The sequence below is a fragment of the Pogona vitticeps genome, chromosome 4 (assembly GCF_051106095.1).
Source record: "Pogona vitticeps strain Pit_001003342236 chromosome 4, PviZW2.1, whole genome shotgun sequence".
Taxonomy (NCBI): Eukaryota; Metazoa; Chordata; class Lepidosauria; order Squamata; family Agamidae; genus Pogona; species Pogona vitticeps.
Genome location: NC_135786.1, coordinates 180,617,406 through 180,634,533, shown reverse-complemented (window position 1 = coordinate 180,634,533; position 17,128 = coordinate 180,617,406). Strand labels below are relative to the sequence as shown.

Here is a 17,128-nt window from a genome sequence, read left to right as displayed (position 1 = left end):
TGTTGACTGTGAGGGCTACTCCATTCCTTTCGGGCTTCTTGCCCAGAATAGTAGATATGATAATCATCTGAATTGAATTCGCCCATTCCTGTCCATTTTAGTTCACTGATGCCCAGGATGTCGATGTTTATTCTTGCCATCTCCTGTTTGACCACCTCCAGCTTACCAAGGTTCATAGATCTTACATTCTAGGTTCCTATGCAGTATTTTTCTTTGCAGCATCAGACTTTCCTTTCACTTCCATGCGTGTCCAGTGTCGTATCTTTTAGCCTTTTGTTTCTGTTCATGGGGTATTATTGGCAAAGATACTGGAGTAGCTTACCAATTCCCACTCCAGGTGGATTGCATTCAGCCAGAACTGTCCACTATGACCTATCCGTCTTGAGTGTCCCTGCATGGCCTAGTCCACAGCTTCTCTGAGTTACTCAAGCCCCTTCGCCACTGGACTAAAACCTTAAAGAACTAGGGCAACAGGGCAAAAAGAAAAGGTGTCCCGCTACCCATGATCTGTTCCCTAGAAGATCCTTTTGTACTCCAGATCCAACAAGGAGTCACCTAAGGAACCACACTGAGAGCCATAAGCACATCCCTAAACTCACTTCCCCCTACTGCACAGCAATCAGAAGACTGCTTTTTAATTCTCCTGTACTATGAATTTTTTGAAGTACTAAACTTAATCCCCATAGTGCTGGTAAAGATCTCAACTCGTACAAATGCTGAAGGAAACTCTTCCAATAAAAGTTAGCACACAGCAAAGTATTTTTCTAATCCTTCCTTTTCATTCTTTTACTACATAAGTGGATTTAGTGTTTGTTCACTGCAGAGCATTTAAGCAGGATAAGAGGTGCCTTCCAGAAATTACATCACAGGAAGCTGTTCCTACACCTAATCAATGCAGAGTGAAGTAAGCTGATCAATGCAGAGCGAAGTAAGTTTCCAAAACAGTGCTCTCCTGCCTAGAAAGAGAACAATGGCATCTAAAAATTCATAAGTGATCTCCAGTTCCCTGTATGCACCTCCATTCTAGAAAAATACCCAGAGTGCTATGGTAACAAGAGTGGCTCACATCTACTAAGCACCTTAAGAGTACTGCTGGAAGAAATAAGCAATCAACATCATTTATTTATTTATTTACAAGATTTTTTTTAGCCATGCCATTACCAGTGGTCCCTAAGCGGCGTACAACAATATTGAAACTTTAAAAACATTAAAACCATTAAAAATAGGCAATATTATAATAATATCCTATATTAAAAACAGTCATTAATATTAATAAATCCTGTTCATATGGCCAGCTTAAAAATACTATTTAATTAAAATCAACATCACAGAGCCAATTTGAATTCTTTTCAGAGATGCAGCAGTACCTGCATATCAGAGGCTAGAGTCTCATAGGTATCTTTCAAACAGTGCCAATTCTGTCTGCCCAGGGTCAACGCCACACCAGGAAGGCTATATGCACAGTGCTTTGCAATCTCCGTATCAACAGTCTGAGCTCGAGAGGGATCTGTCATGGATAAATACTGGTCTAGCAAGGCCTGAGGTACAATATCCTAAAAGGGAAATGAAAAATGTAAAATATTCTACAAGTAGAATTTCACTGTATAGAAATAATTAAATCAGCATGCTTAAAATGCAAAAAAGATCTTAGCAGCTTCAGGAAGCTCTTGATTTATGAGTACAAATACAAATGATTTTGTAAGGACAGCCAATGCAGAAAGTTGAAACAGAGTGACTTGACTTTGAAATGTACTGGGAACATATTTTAAACCTCTTCCACTGACACCATAGTTCCTACAGAACTTATGTAGTTAATTTTAAATATATATATTCTGAACAAAGTGGATCATAAGGAAAACCACTAACATTTAGTAAATGGTTACATGTACTAATAAGAATACTAGCTACAGCCTATAACATTTCATACAGAACTACAGACAGATTAAATGACAACAGCTTTTGCCAAATCACGCATTCTCAACTCAACCCCCTTTCATCCTGAACAATACAGCAACAGTAATTTCCTGGAAATGCTCAGGAGTGTAGACTTTGCGCTGGGAAAAGGTCACATACACAGCTCTGTTTTCCCTTAAACTTATGTCAGAGAGGGCAGTATTTGGCCCACCTGGAATATTTTTGTGCTCCTTACTCTTCCTCCTCCTAAAAAAAAACTGTTCAGAAAGTTCCCTTGTGCCCTTCAGTTGGTATGCGGGACAAACCTGCGATGTTTGAGGATCCCCAGCATTCAATTAAAAATCTGTTTTGGAAAATAACACCTTTGGCTACTACAGGACACAATGGAAGTGTGTGTGGGGGGGTGTCAATCAGAACCCCTTCTTTTAAGTTGAACTTACTTCAGCCAAAATAAATGCCCTCTAGCAACCTTTATAATGCACTGTACACCTACTGAATAAGAAAATAAAAATAAAAGTAAACAAACGTGCGGAACAGCCTCTGTGGCCAAGTTCTGTCCAAGTGTCCTGCTCATAAAAGAAAACTCCCAGCTAGCACTGGGGCAGGAACAAGAAGTTTGGGTAATGCTTGCTCTAGCTAAGCCTCTGAAAGTCTTTCGCCCAGGTGCATCATACTGAGGTGTTTGAAAGGTGCCTACAAAGTGTGTAGAACTCACAGAATGGAGAATTATGGTATTTGTAGCCCAGAAAATCTGAAAATCCCATTGCTAATAATTCTGCTTTTGCAGGCTCTTCTGTTACACTGGTTATGAGGATGTAGGATTGGTTGAGCAAAAGAATGCTTATGTAGTTGCTCTTCCATTCCTAATAGGATACAGGCCTACATTTAATTATTACAGACTGGTGGTGAATTATACATATAGGATGATTCTATAAAGGCTGAGATTTTCTGATGGAAATACCTGAATTTTAGATTTTTTCTCTTCATCGGGGCTGAAGCTACTATTGGTGCTTAAGTCAGAGTCATGATGAATATAACGAAGAGTAGAGTCTACAATGTCCTATAGTAGAAAGCAAAACACAATTTACAACACAGCTGTACTCTAAAATTAACACATCCTCTGAATGTCTAACTCAAAGTACATTACTACAGAATACAACAATGACATTACTTCTTTTTCTGGCATTAAAAACCCTGCTAAGTTCCAAATGTTAAAATGCTTATGTGATAAATTTATAAGAGCTAAGCATTTACCTCCACAGCATCATTGATTAAAGGCACTGTATTATCCTGAATTATTTTGCAGTTCAACTGGTCTTTGATGCTCAGCTCACTTTGACAATCCACTGACTTGCCAATGCCTGCAGCCACTTCCTCGTGAGGATCTAGACTTGAGGCCCGGAGAGCAGCTGAGAGCACCTCCATTTGTGCTGTGCATCAAAGGAAGCATATACAATATATCAGAAGAACATTCTATCAACAGCTCCTTCTCAACAGTTAAAAGATGCCAAGCAATAACTATTTTGCAAATTTGTGGACTTTGTCCAAACAAAATTCAGAACAACCCCTATTTACTCTTTTTTGCTTTGCCCTTAGTATCTCATTTCTTTGTTTCCCTGTATCTACAACTCTCCTCACTCCCCAGGCGCAGCATTCACTGCCAATCCCAATAAAAGCCTTATTTCCCTCTCTGCATGCATTTTATCTTTCTCTTCTTCAGCATCTTTTATCTTTCTTCTCTTCATATTCTTGTTGGATCCTAGTTTACTAGATGTTTCTCTTCGTATTATTATCCCTTTCTTCCTTGCACTTCCTAAATAGTGTAACTGTTCCCTTGGTCCTGAAGGCATTCATCTGATTTTGTTTTAACATTATAATTTCCAAAGCAGATCATTTTATGGAGCCATCATGTCTTTGAATTTTAGTCATTTCAAAAATACATTAAGATGTGCTGTTTTAACATTCTATTTAATTTCTTACACTGACATATCATAGGCAATCAATAAAACAAAAGTAGAACTAAGCCTCAACTCCTTTCTATAATAAACTCATGATGGTCCGAGTTTTGATTCTGTACATCTGGAACTTTTAATGAAAGCAAGAATCCGGCTCTCACAGATAGTTTTAAAAACATGCAACTATGGGTAAGGTTTTTACTTTAAAAAATCCCATATCTGATTTATAATCATGCCAATTAAATACTATTTTGTAAAGTCATTTATGTTTTGACAGCAAAAATTCAGAATTACAGAGGATGTACTATTACCATTTGTGTTCCATCGTTCTAGGACATACCATGTTTATGACAACAATATGCCAATCATGTTTACCTGAACTTTCAAAATGTGAAGGCTACTTACAGAGCTTTAGTGTCTAGTGCAATGTAATGGCATGCTAGGAGTTACAGACAAAAAAGGAGCTTATCCAAGCTCTGGGCCCCAGACTAAAAGCATCAGTGGTGGTCAATAGATAAAGCTGGCTGTATGGCTCTTATCCTGCTATACACTGAGCTGTATTAGGAGTTGTAAGACCCAGCAGAGATGAAAGAAGCAATTCAAAGGGGGGGGGGGAATGACATTGTCTTTGGCTGTTTGCCAAATGAGACAGAGGTCACTATGTTGGTTATGCTCAGTCTAGTTTTTTTTTTTTGAGGGGGGGGTTGGTTTCTCAAAAGACTGAGAGGGTACAGAATCTTCTTTTGAAAAAATAAAATAAAGGTTCAGTGTTGAATATACAACTGGAAGAAGTGAAACATGAACTAATTGCTGAACACATTGGGTTTGCTAGGCACAGCTGAAAGTCCTGGTGACTTGGGAACTGCACGTATGACATAGCCGTACAACAAACCATAAGAACAATTTTATAGCATGAGGTTTGATGAGTTCTCATACATTATCAATCCTTGCAAGACCCCTCTAAATGGAAGTCAGTACACTACTATCCCAATCTTGCAGGTGACATGGTAGAGGAGGTTGAAAAAAGTGTTTTGACAAAGCTTTTCTAGTGAATTAATGAATAAGGTCTTCCATCTTAGAGCTCTTTCACTTAATGACATATTGTTATGAGTCATCTGCTTATATCTTCTGCAGCACCACAGCTGTAAAACCGTACTTCAGAGACACTTTCCATGCAATCTTTAGAAACAAAGAGAATTAGCAATTTCAGAACTTTTTTACAGAACTGCTAAATAGCTCAGTAGTTTAGATCTCTGCCTGTGAAGCCAGGAGTTGGGAGTTCAATACCTCAGGGTGCCTCATTGTCAGGGACTGGACTTGGCGATCCATAGGGTCCCTTCCAGCTATGCAGTTCTAAGATTATGATAACTATTATTATTATTATACAGAGACTGTGTAAATAAATTACTATCAAGTGTAAAAGTTTAACTTTAGCAATTGCCCTTCATTAAATATTAACTTCCTTACAGTATTCTACGGGATATATCACTAATTTCTGTTGGACTTTATTTTTGATTGACTTTGAGCAGCATACCAGTTATACCTGTCCTAATCTTTTCCAATTCAGGTACAGCCTGGGCTTGGTTCTTATCAAAATTCAGCTCTCTTATGTTGCTTAAAACTTTACAGGATCTACTTGGTGAACATTAAGATGACCATTTGCGGTGGAGGAGGTCACACTTGTGATAAAGACATATATCACAAGTGTGGCAATCCCTCTGGTTTTATTTATGAGTGGCTTTATATCACTGGCTGGATAGTTTAGTGGTTTAGGTATCTGGCTGTGGAGCCAGAGGTTGGGAGTGTGATTCCACACTGTACCTCCTATGGAGCAGAGCCAGCCTATGAGGCCCTGGGCAAGCTGCAGTCTCAGGACACCCCCAGAAGAAGGGAATGGTAAACCACTTCTGTGTAATGCTCTACCTCAAAAATTCTGAAAAGTGTTGCAAGTCAATCAACTTGATGACACACAATACATACATATACTGTATATATATCATCAAGTGAGGTGCAGGAGTGTGATACTGACAAAAGTGAGGTGCGGCAATATGATACTGACATTAGCTATTACAGCCAATAAAATTAAATGGTAGTATAAACAGACGACATACAGGACTGTAAAGTTAAAAGAGGGAGAAAGTTATACAAATAGCATTGAACCCTCTAAATGTGTGAAATACTAAATGGAAAATGCTTTTATATATTTATGGAAAGAAACGTGAGATGAAGTAAACAGTTTCAGTCCAGTCCAAATTCAAAGTGTAGGGATATATTAGACTCCCTTAGCAGGGAAAGAAAAAGATGAATGGAGAAGCAAATTAGTCACAATCTAAGTCCAACCCAAAGCAATGGAACAGGACAGATTTTATTTTAATGGAACACCAGTACGATAATCTTTTTCTAATTTGTGCCTACTTCATTTAGCAGGCAGCCAAACACAGCTTAAGTGGATGTCAATCAGTGATTATTTCTTCAAAATGTCCCTAGCAGAGCCTTCAAGACCATCATTTTTATTATATATCTGGTGCCCATGCCTGAAGCTGTTGCAGAAAGAGAAGCACAAGCTTATGCTTATTAAACCAGGTCCCAAACCACCCAACTAGTCCAGTTGCTAATGCCACTTTAAAGTTTCTCCAATAATCTTTATTAACAGTATTCTCTCTGTCTTTAGTTAGTAAGTTGCATCATGAAACTTGCGTTTCAAAAAGATAATGTCAACATAACAACATAACATCCTCTGACTATTATTAACAACTTCTCCTTTCTGCTTTCCTAATTGCCCTTACTTCCATCCTGCTTGCCTCCTTCCTGTTTTGTGTGGAAGGCTCCTATGAAATTATTTTACTGAGGTCTGCGCTTTTAAAAATAAGCCTTCCATGAAGCATTTACCTGTAAGAACATATCAAGCACCAAACTATGTTTTAGATAACTTTTAACAGAACAGAAAAAAACAACTCGGCTTTAATTAAATTAGCATGATACTTAGGATGGTACACCATCTGGACTATAAATATTTGTTTTAATGTAAGAAAACAAGACCTGTTACAATTCAGGGAGACAGCAAAACTCCTAATAAGATGCACTGAACGTTTTATATGAGAACCTAAATGGATGTGATAAAAATATGCAAAGGGATAATCTTCCCTGGTCTGTTATTTGGCTGACACTATAAACTGACTAAATATTTGATTTTCTAAGCCATGGTCTCTTGTTATAATTCTTTAAGAAGTAACTACCATATTTGCTGGTGTACAAGATGACTTTTTGGCCCTGAAAAAAATGCCTCCAAGTGGGGAGGTCGTCTTGTATGCCGGGTGCATGTCCAGCAAACCCTCCTTCTCTCCCAGCGAAGTCACTTCCCTGGTAGTAAGACCGAGGAGAGCAGCTCCTAGCCTGGGAACAGCCTGACTCTAGCGCCGAACAGCTGACTGTGGGGAACAGCAGAGAGGTGGCAGCCATTTTGAGATGCAACCACATGGCTGCTGCCTCTCCAAAATGGATGCCGCCTCTCTGCGGTTCCTTATTCCAGCAAACCCTGTCTCTCTCCGAAAAGGAACCAAAATGGGCAAAAGGAACTCTCCCTATGATGCAGCCAAAGCAGAATCACGCATGCAGAAGAGGGGGTAGTCTTATACAGCAAGTATATAACAAACTCTACATTCTGAGTGGGAAAGTTGGGGGTGGTCTTATACACCCAGTCGCCTTATACACCGGCAAATATGGTACTTACATTTTTACAATGAAATAAATCTATTTTTAAATGCAGCAAAACTTAATTGGTAGTAGTTTATATTGATCTATGGATTAGTATCCGTCAATCAGTCCAGCTGCTAATAGGAGCAATCCAGGATTTAAGAGACAAAATTAGAACTGCTGGTAACATGCCATGAAGTAAACAGAGTAGCCTTTATGGGAGGGGGACACAACATTCTTGAAACATTCAAAAAGAAATGCACTGCAACTAACTAAAAGGCAGCTCTAAGATTATGATAACTATTATTATTATTATTATACATATATTATTATATGGAAGACTGGCGGGGGACATCTGAAAGCGGCGCTGGCTGGGGGGGTAGCGGGGGGGCCTGTGGCAAAGTGCCGCTTTCAGAAGCCTCCCGGGGCTTGCCCAGCATGTAAAAAGCCAGGGGGAATTTCCCGCTTTACCCCGCCTTTTTCCATGCTAGGCAAGCCTCGGGAAGCCTCTCAGACCCAGCGCCCATCAGCTGAGAGACGGGGGGGCAGGAGCGGAGATGACCACAAAATGGCTGCCACCTCCTTGCTGGTTGCTGACTCAGCTGTTTGGCGCTCTTTTTCCGGCTGTTCCAGGGCTACAAAGGCACTGTGAGGAGCTGGGCTCAGTCTACTGTACATGGTAAGTGACTTTTTGCTTACTTTTTTTGGTTTGTTTCTGACTTTCCCCCCATATGAATGCATTAATTAAATTTAAATGCATTCCTATGGGAAACACGCCTCACAAAACAAAAAATATCTCAAGACCCTTTCGTCTTGCGAGTTTTTCATCCCGCGAGGCATTCCTCTTGCGAGGCACCACTGTATGTTTATGCTAGCATAAATCTACAATAGGATTGTGGTCAATATATACACATCTCGCAGAGGAAACTACCAAGAAGAGGTGAAAAGAGATTTTCAATATATTTTTTAAATATTGTCTTTCATTGCTGTAAGCTGCCTTGGTTTCATTTTCAAGGAGAAAGGCAAGGTAAAATAAAAAATAAATAATAAATAAAAGAGATTTATAAATCAGTCCTGAGAACAGGTGTGCCCAGAGGAAGACAAAGATATATGCAAATTAACTGTATCAGAGTACGTGGACCATGAGCCAACTACTTGTAAGAATCTTGGATTTCTTTATACAAACAAATAATAATGCAGGAAAAAAGTGCTAGTGACAAAATCTAATAAATAATAAATTCAGCAGCTAAATATCATTTCTACTGCTTATTCCTATTATTTGTATCTGTAAGTACAATGCCAAAAGTATACATCAAGGTTGACAGGTGCCAAGTTTTAACTAAATTATTTTTCAGGTGATAAATGCAACCATTTCATTCAACATAAAGGCTGATTCTGTGTCATATACAATCGACACAAAAGCTGCAAGCTGGCAATCAAATTATGAGACTGGCTGTGAATATCTGTAACAATTTTTTAATGTCAAATGTAATTAGACTCTAAAAAGGCAAGAATCATTCCAGATGTTCAGTACTGCAACTTCCCAAAGACCCAGTCAACAACCAACAGTTAAAGACTATGAGAGTTACAGTCTGGAACACTTCGGAGAGCCCCCTCAAAAACACCAGAGCTGCTCTCCCATTTACTTAGCTATAGAATTTTAAGGCCCTCATATATAAACAAAACAAAACAAGCCACTTTTTGTAATGTCTCTGGCTTTTACTTTTTGTTCATCCAATTCAAACCATACCTGGAATTAACATGCTAATACCTTTAACATCTGGGTCATCCACATGAGGCTCCAAATTTTCTATCATTTCTTCCAACTCCTTCCTTGTAGCCATGCTAATGTTTGAAGAAGCTGATACAACTACTTCCTTTTTTCCTTCCTGAGTTTCCGAATCAAGTATTCCTGCAGATTCCTGAAGCTCTAAATCAATATCTATCTTGGGAAGTGGAGTCCTCCAGAAATGGAATGAGTTATATAGTTCTTGCTCTGAAACAGAGTTTTCCTCAGACCTCAGTGCAGGTGTTGGTAATACAGCACCTGCAGGATCCAAATCTTGTTCACTCTCACTGGCAGCTTCTTCACTTGGCTCTGGAGACAAAGTCCAATGTAACATTGCCTTAGGCTGGGAATGGACTGACATAGAGTTACACTCTTCCTTGTTATTTTCAAGAGTCTCTGCAGAATCATTAACATCATCATCTAAAGGCAACTCTGTCTGGCTTTGTACATCATGGGTTGAGGCATCTTCTGATTCCACAATTCTTTCATTGCTGGACAAAGAAAGTACGGGTAAATACCAAGTTATATTCCATAGCAGTTACAGATACATACCTAGCAATACCATGGATGGGCAGCCTGCACCATGGGGGTCAAGAAGGGGGAAAGACAAACTAACACTAATTCACAGAAGGACTGACGGGAGTATCAACCCACTACAGTGGTGCCTCGCTTACCGATCGCTCCGTTTAACGATGAAATCGCTTACCGATGAGGTTTTGGCCATCGCCAGAGCGATCGGTTAGCGATGGCCCCTATGGGGATAAATCGCTTTGCGATCATGGCAAAGCAACCCTTACACATCCGGGAGGAAGTGGGAGGATCCACCCGGAGGAGAGCAGAGCAGCGGTGCGCTGAGGGGGAGCCTCTCATCCCGGCCAAGGGATCTCGTGGAAGCCCACCCTCCATTGGGAGTCCCCACCACCACCACCGGCCGCTCTCTCCTCCGCCGGCTTCCCCCTTTCGCCTTCTAGCCTGGAGTCTGTCCTCCCCCCCTCCTCGCAAGGAGCGCCTCTGCGGCCACATGTCCACCTCCTGCCCCTCCGAGCCGGGGTGTGTGTGTCAAAGACTCTCCACCCTAAACCCCCCATACAGCCGCCTCCATCCCCCGCCCTGCAAATGGCAGTTTTGCTCCGCGGCGGGGAAAGAAGCGCCGCCTTCCACCACACACACACACACACACACACACGCCTGCCTTGCCTTGCGCCCAGGGAGCAGAGAGGGCTACGGGGCTGACTCCTCCTTAGACCAGCAGGCTTCTGCTGCTGCTGCTGCTGCTCCAGGGAGTGCCCGCTCTTTTCTCCTTTTTTTTCTCCTCGCCTCCCCTGTCTTTTGTCTTTTTTTCCCTTCACTTCCTTCTCGCTCTCTTCCAAGTCAGGCTCAAGCGGGCGGAGCTCGGGGCCCTGGGCGGCCAATCCCAGCCCTCGGGCCTTGGGCTCCATTGGGGCGAAGGGAAGAGAAATGTGTTCACTCACACACACACACACACACACGCGCGCGTGTGCGCGCACGCACAAACACACACTTGGTGGAGGAAAGCAGTGGCGGGCTCAGGCAGCCGGGCGGGAGAGAAAAAAAAAAGAAAGAGAAGGGGAAATGGCTCCCTGGACAAGGAGAGCAGATGCGAACTTTGCTCTTTCCCGCTTTTGCAATGCTTTTAAGCATCTGATCGGCGGTTTCAAAATGGACCCCTGCTGTTTTGCCTCACTTAAGAGGCATGGAAAATGGCCACCCCTATGGAGGATCTTCGCTTAAGGTTAGTTTTGAAGCCCATAGAAACGCATTAAACACGTTTTAATGCATTTCTATGGGCTTTTAAAAATCACTTAGCGACGTTTTTTCCGGAACGGATTAACGTCGTTAAGTGAGGCACCACTGTACTTCCACAGTAAATATAAATTTGGTACAATTATAACCCAATACACCCCAATTATTAGAAAGTCTGAGAAAAGAGGTGATACGTTTTTACTACTAGCCCTCAGAACTTCGGACAAATGGTAGAACACACAAGCAGGAGCAGACAAAGGTAAAACAAAATCAAGAGATTTGAATAATTTCACTTTCATCCATCTATACCTTTGTTCCTCTGGAAAGTTCTGATCCTCAGAGTTTCTACATTCTTCTTCTTTAAAAAACTGACCACTGCTGGATGGGTTAGCAAACGTCGATATAAAAGGCCCCAGGGACTGGAAGGCAGCTTGGCGGACCTAGAGTAAGGTGTTCCAGAGAGTTTTTTTAAATATAGCTGCTAGTAATGAACAATCCAGCTGTCAGGGCCGAAAGATTGCAAGTTCCTAGATCCTGCCTCTGGGAATAAATGGAACCTAGAAATAAACTATACTATCTGCCTCAAGAATAAGGTACTATATTAAAAAGAGAGTGGTGTATGGTTGGGAAGCACACCACACATTGTAAAAACAGTAATATATTTAACTGTTGCTAGGAGACCATCTATCAACTCTAGTGAGAGCATCACTCATATTGTCTTATCTCAATGAAACTATTCTATTGAAGAATCTGAATTTACACTTACTCTCATAACTAAACAAGTCATATGTAAATTACAAAAAAATAATAATACATGCTTTAAAAGTTAAAGGAAAAACTAAGTGATAAATAGGGAAGTAAGTCACATGCCAAATTGTCAAGAGCAGCAATCCAAACACCTGCATTTTAAAACCTTTTCAATATTATGTCTCCTTGTCAAACTATCTCAAACTCTGTCTACTGCAACACTTATGTTCCATTACATTTACTCTCATGCCCCAATTTTACTTTTGGTTCAATAAGAGTGCTATTTCTTGTTTGAAATACTTACTCCTAAACAGTACAGAGATAAACGTTTCAGAGGTACAGTTGCTTTAAAATTTTAGAAACTGCAGTCATTATTGGAAACCCAGGTTTAGTGTCAAGAGCCATCTGAGCACCCATATGGACAGAATATGAAATGGAAATCAGTACAAATCTAGATCCCATTGTTAGAGATATAGTTGACACTGTATCATCAATCAGTTGTATCATGACTGGTTATTCTGTACACAGATTATTATGACATTGTTCCTCATCTTTATGCTAAAATAATAGTGCTCAAGATGGCTAGCACACATCACTAAAAATAAATTAAACAATATTGAGACTGGCTCCTTGTATTTAATACAAGCACCAGGTTCAGGTAGAAACTCCGAACTCTACATAAGGGGGATAGACAACTCCCAGTTCCCACAATGCTACTGTCATGCTATTGAGGTTCCCTCCAAATCTCCAGAGGCACAAGATAGGGGAAGAATCAGCAAATATCTCTTCCTCATCTGCCTCCTCCAATACATGTGAGATGGTATTAAGTGCAGTTTAGCATGTGAGATGGTATTAAGTGCAAAATGTTCGCAAAGACCAGAGGAGATGGAGATTTTTGGATATATACATGACCCTTGCTCATGTTAATAGTATTATCAAGACTCAGACTAATGTTTAAATGCTATGTTGTTATGTGCCATCAAGTCAGAGCCAACTTGTAGTGACCCTAATAGGGCTTTCAAGGTTTAAGGAGTGGTTTTCCCAGTTCCACACTCCCATTAAGTTTCCCTGGCTGAGTGGGGATTCAAACTCAGGCCACCTGAGTCCTAGTCCATAACTCAATCCACTATACCATACTAGGAGATCAATGCTTAAATGCTCTCTGAATAATAAAATTATCTAACCATCAACCTATTGAAGGAGAATGGGAATTTAAAAACTGACATCTTACCCATCGTGAAGGGTCACTAATAAGGTTAATAAAAAGTGTAGACAATTTTGTCCGTCGGACCTCCTGTGATGTGGCACATGAAACAGCCATAAAACATTCAGCACAAGCTTTCCGCACACCCCACACATTATCAGAACAAAGCTGGAAAAACCTGGGTAGCTGAAGAACATAAAATTGTTAGCAGCTTTAAGAATAGTTCTGTGTTGTTACCTTGATCTAATTTCTGATAAACTAACAAGATATTATAAGGCAAAACACTGAGTATATTAAATAAATGAAAACTTTTTCTAACCAATGACTTACTTCCCACCTGTCTGATTATTCTCATTAATCAGCCACTCTGAGTCCCATTTCTGTGAAAATTGCATGGCATAACTGAAATAAGTGTATACATTGCTGCCTTTAACTATCATTGATGTCACTTCTGGAAATGGGAATAAACCACCTCTGAAATAACTATGGCATGTTGGCAAGAACAATGCCTTCAGAGAGGAAATCTGTTTCCCTCATGATTAATACAATATTCCAAGAAAATAAGCTATTACATGTATCAGGTATATGTATCAGGTTTGCATTTGACATATCAATTCTCATCAATTATTCAGCATATTTTAAATACTGCCCATCCAAATAAAAAACATGTGCATGTTTAGGATCATATGACTGCTTCATAAGAAAAAGGTATTTAACAGTGCAACCTAGAATTGTCTACACAGAAGTCTGACTAAACTAAGATTTGTTCCCAGGTAAGTGAATAAAGAACTGCACAGTACTTTGGACAAGATATGCACAGAATTGAGCTGCCTATTTTGAAATTTTAGGAGGTATTGAGGAGGGGAAAAACAGCTCTCAAGAAGTATCAACATAATGCATATTTCTGTGAATACACTGAACAATGGTATTATTCAAGAAACTATATGGCACCTCAATCCATAACAAACTGTTTGATTATGAACCAATCCCAATTATCTCAACTATGATATGCAATTTAATTGTATCAAGTTGTTTCTAATGTATGGCAGCTCTATTAATTGGTGACCTCCAAAAGGTTCTATCATTGGTAGCCATGCTCAGATCTTGGAAACTCAAGCCACAGATTTCTTTATTGAGCCCATGGATCTCATATTTCATTGTTTTCTTTTTCTGTTGTCTTCAACTTAGCCTATCATAATTGTCTTTTCCAGTCAGTCTTGTCTTCTTATGATACACCCATAGTATTATACCCTCAATTTAATCATTTCTGCTTCTAGAGACAGTTCAGGCTTGATTTGATCTAGCACCCACTTATATGATACACAACATATTTTGCAAGACACTTAGGCATAAACAAAAGCAGAAAACCATGATGTCACGAGCATCACTGTGACCAGTCCTATATTTTTCATTTGATTGGTATTTGAGTGTCACAGGACTAAAGACCATTACCAAAATACAGTACTTTTCGATGTACAGATGTCCCAATGAGTTTAAAGAAGGACTTATAATTACTGGGAAGCAGCCTATTAAAGCTTAGTTTAGAATTTTGACTTACCAGCATTTCTTCTGTAGCTTGTCGTCCAACAACACTACAGATATCACCAAAGTTGGCTGCACATACCTAAAATATGTATATATACACATTGATATAAAGACATATACTTAACCGAATTGCAAATGAATGCACAGAGTAAACCAACACATGTATTCAAGTGCTCTCCATACTGTCCATTGCAATGAACTTCACATCTACTGTACTGGATTAGAGGTTAGATTTCATCTTAAAAGGAAACCAATTTGAAAAGTAGGATACAGTATGTTTTGAAATAATACAAATATAATTTGATATACACAAATTGCAACTAAAGGAAATGGTTGGAAAGTGAATATTCAGGTTATACAAAGTGCTCTCTTAATCAGTAGTAGAAGTGAATGAAAAAAGTCCTATTGATCTGAACAGGGTAATAGTTATTTTCTTATTCTAATAGCAAAATTTTAGAACTTTGCCTTCTGTTGAAAAAAGGCTGGTTAGGACAGAATGCTGACTAGTGAAGTACTGTCACATATTTCATAAAACGATTCTTTGTGATAGGTCAAATAAATAAATGCTGTATTTTTACTACTGTTTGACTGCACAATGTAACTACTGTGTATGCTCATCAGCAAAAATGCCCTATCCTTGAGGGGGAAAGGCATCATGTCTATAGAATCATAGAATGGAGTTGGCCATTGAGTCCAACCCCCTGCTCAATGCAGAAATAAAAATCAAAGTGCATCTGACATATGGCTATCTAACTTTCTCTTGAATGCCTCTCGTACTCAAGCACTGACCACCTCCCAAGGTAACTGGTTCCACTGTCATACTGCTTTAATAGTTAGGAAGTTTTTCCTGATACAGTACTCAACTGAAATCTGACTTTCTGTAACTCGAACCCATTATCACACGTCCTGCAATCTGGAATGAGTAAGAACAGATCTACCCCTCCTCTGTATGACAATCGTTCCAATACAGTGGTGCCTCCCAACTTATGAACATCCTGACTTACGACCATTTTGAGTTGTGACCAGCTCCAGCTGCAAAGTTTTGCTTTGACTTGTGGCCAGAGCTTTGAGCTGTGCCAGGAAAAAGGCAGGGAATTCAAATTTGCTAACTGTTGGTAGGCGAAGAGGCTGCTTCTTTGTAGCTCTTTCGCCCCAACCGTTAGAGTGAGTGCAGTCGGAGGAGACTTTGGACTGCTTGGTGCTGCTTTCTGCTCCTGAGTAAGTACATTTTATTTTATTTTGCAGGGTGGGTTTGGGTTATGTTTCTGTGCTGTGACTTTTTTATGTTTCGGTGTTTTTCCCCCCCGCCCTATCGCGTTCAGGCTGGCTGTGTGTGAGGTTTTGTCTTTTTTCCCACAGCCCCATGGCGTTCCGCTGGGGCTGGCTGTGTGTGTGTGTGTGGGGGGTGTTGTCTTTTTTCCCCCCAGCCCCATGGCGTTCCGCTGGGGCTGGCTGTATGTGCAGGGTTTTTTGTTTTGTTTTGTTTTCCCTAGCCCCATGGCGTTCTGCTGGGGCTGGCTGTGTGTGTGTGTGTGGGGGGGTGTTGTCTTTCCCCCCCCCAGCCCCATGGTGTTCCGCTGGGGCTGGCTGTATGTGCAGGGTTTTTTGTTTTTTTTTTCCCTAGCCCCATGGCGTTCCGCTGGGGCTGGCTGTGTGTGTGTGTTTCCCCCCCCCCAGCTCCATGGTGTTCCGCTGGGGCCGGCTGTGTGTGTGTGGGGGGGGTGTTTCCCCAGCCCCATAACATTCTGCTGGGGCTAGCTGTGGTTTGTTTGTTTGTTTGTTTGTTTTGGTGTGTGTGTTTTTCAGCCCCAGTGCATTCCTATGGGGCTTGCAGTGTTGTTTTTTTTTTATTATTATTATTTTTATTTAATTTTTCCGGCCAGAATGGATTAATGGGGTTTCAATGTATTTCTATGGGAAATGGTGCTTCGGCTTACGACCATTTAGACTTACGCCCATCTTCTTGAACGGATTGTGATTGTAAGTCGAGGCACCACTGTATTTGAAAGAGTGCTATCATATCTCCCCTCAGTCCTCCTTTCACAAGGCTAAACTTGCACACTTCTTTTAGTCTTTCCTTGTGCAGCTTCATTTCCATTCCCCCGACCATCCTCATTGCTCTCCTATGAACTTGTTCCAGTTTGCTGACATCTTTCTTAGAGTACTCATGAGGCCTAACCATTACTGAACAGAGGGGAAACCAGTACTTCACATGACTTGGACCACTACTATCAACTATTTTGCAGCTGTGTGTTTATTTTCTTTTTCCACGCTGCAAAACTTTGCAGTTAAATTTCATTCTGTTGATAACAGACCAATGCTCAAGCCTATCAATATCATTTTGAATTTTGCTTCTGTATTCCAGGGTATTAGGTATTCCACCTAATCTTGTGTCATCCGCAAATTTAGTAAGCATTCCTCAAACCTCCTCATACACACTTGAGTCTTGGCAACACCTGCATTTCATGCAGCTTTTCATTTACATCATGGCTTACAAATCCTTCTTTTCTACCATGT

General features: G+C 40.4%; 1 protein-coding gene across 15 annotated transcripts in view; it reads right to left on the bottom strand.

Moving 5' to 3' along the window:
* The window catches only part of PPP4R1 (protein phosphatase 4 regulatory subunit 1), a 54,066-nt gene that overhangs the window by 14,019 nt on the left and 22,919 nt on the right, over positions 1–17,128 (bottom strand). For 12 of the 15 annotated variants that reach the window (XM_078391523.1, XM_072998808.2, XM_078391526.1 and 9 more), the window contains 7 exons: positions 14,625–14,690; positions 13,094–13,252; positions 11,425–11,555; positions 9,313–9,842; positions 3,169–3,344; positions 2,876–2,974; positions 1,368–1,553 (listed from right to left, as the gene is read on the bottom strand). In XM_078391523.1, the coding sequence (XP_078247649.1) occupies positions 1,368–1,553; positions 2,876–2,974; positions 3,169–3,344; positions 9,313–9,842; positions 11,425–11,555; positions 13,094–13,252; positions 14,625–14,690 (1,347 nt within the window). The remainder of the gene's footprint in view (positions 1–1,367; positions 1,554–2,875; positions 2,975–3,168; positions 3,345–9,312; positions 9,843–11,424; positions 11,556–13,093; positions 13,253–14,624; positions 14,691–17,128) is intronic. The other 3 variants (XM_078391528.1, XM_078391529.1, XM_078391522.1) reach the window with 1 other exon arrangement.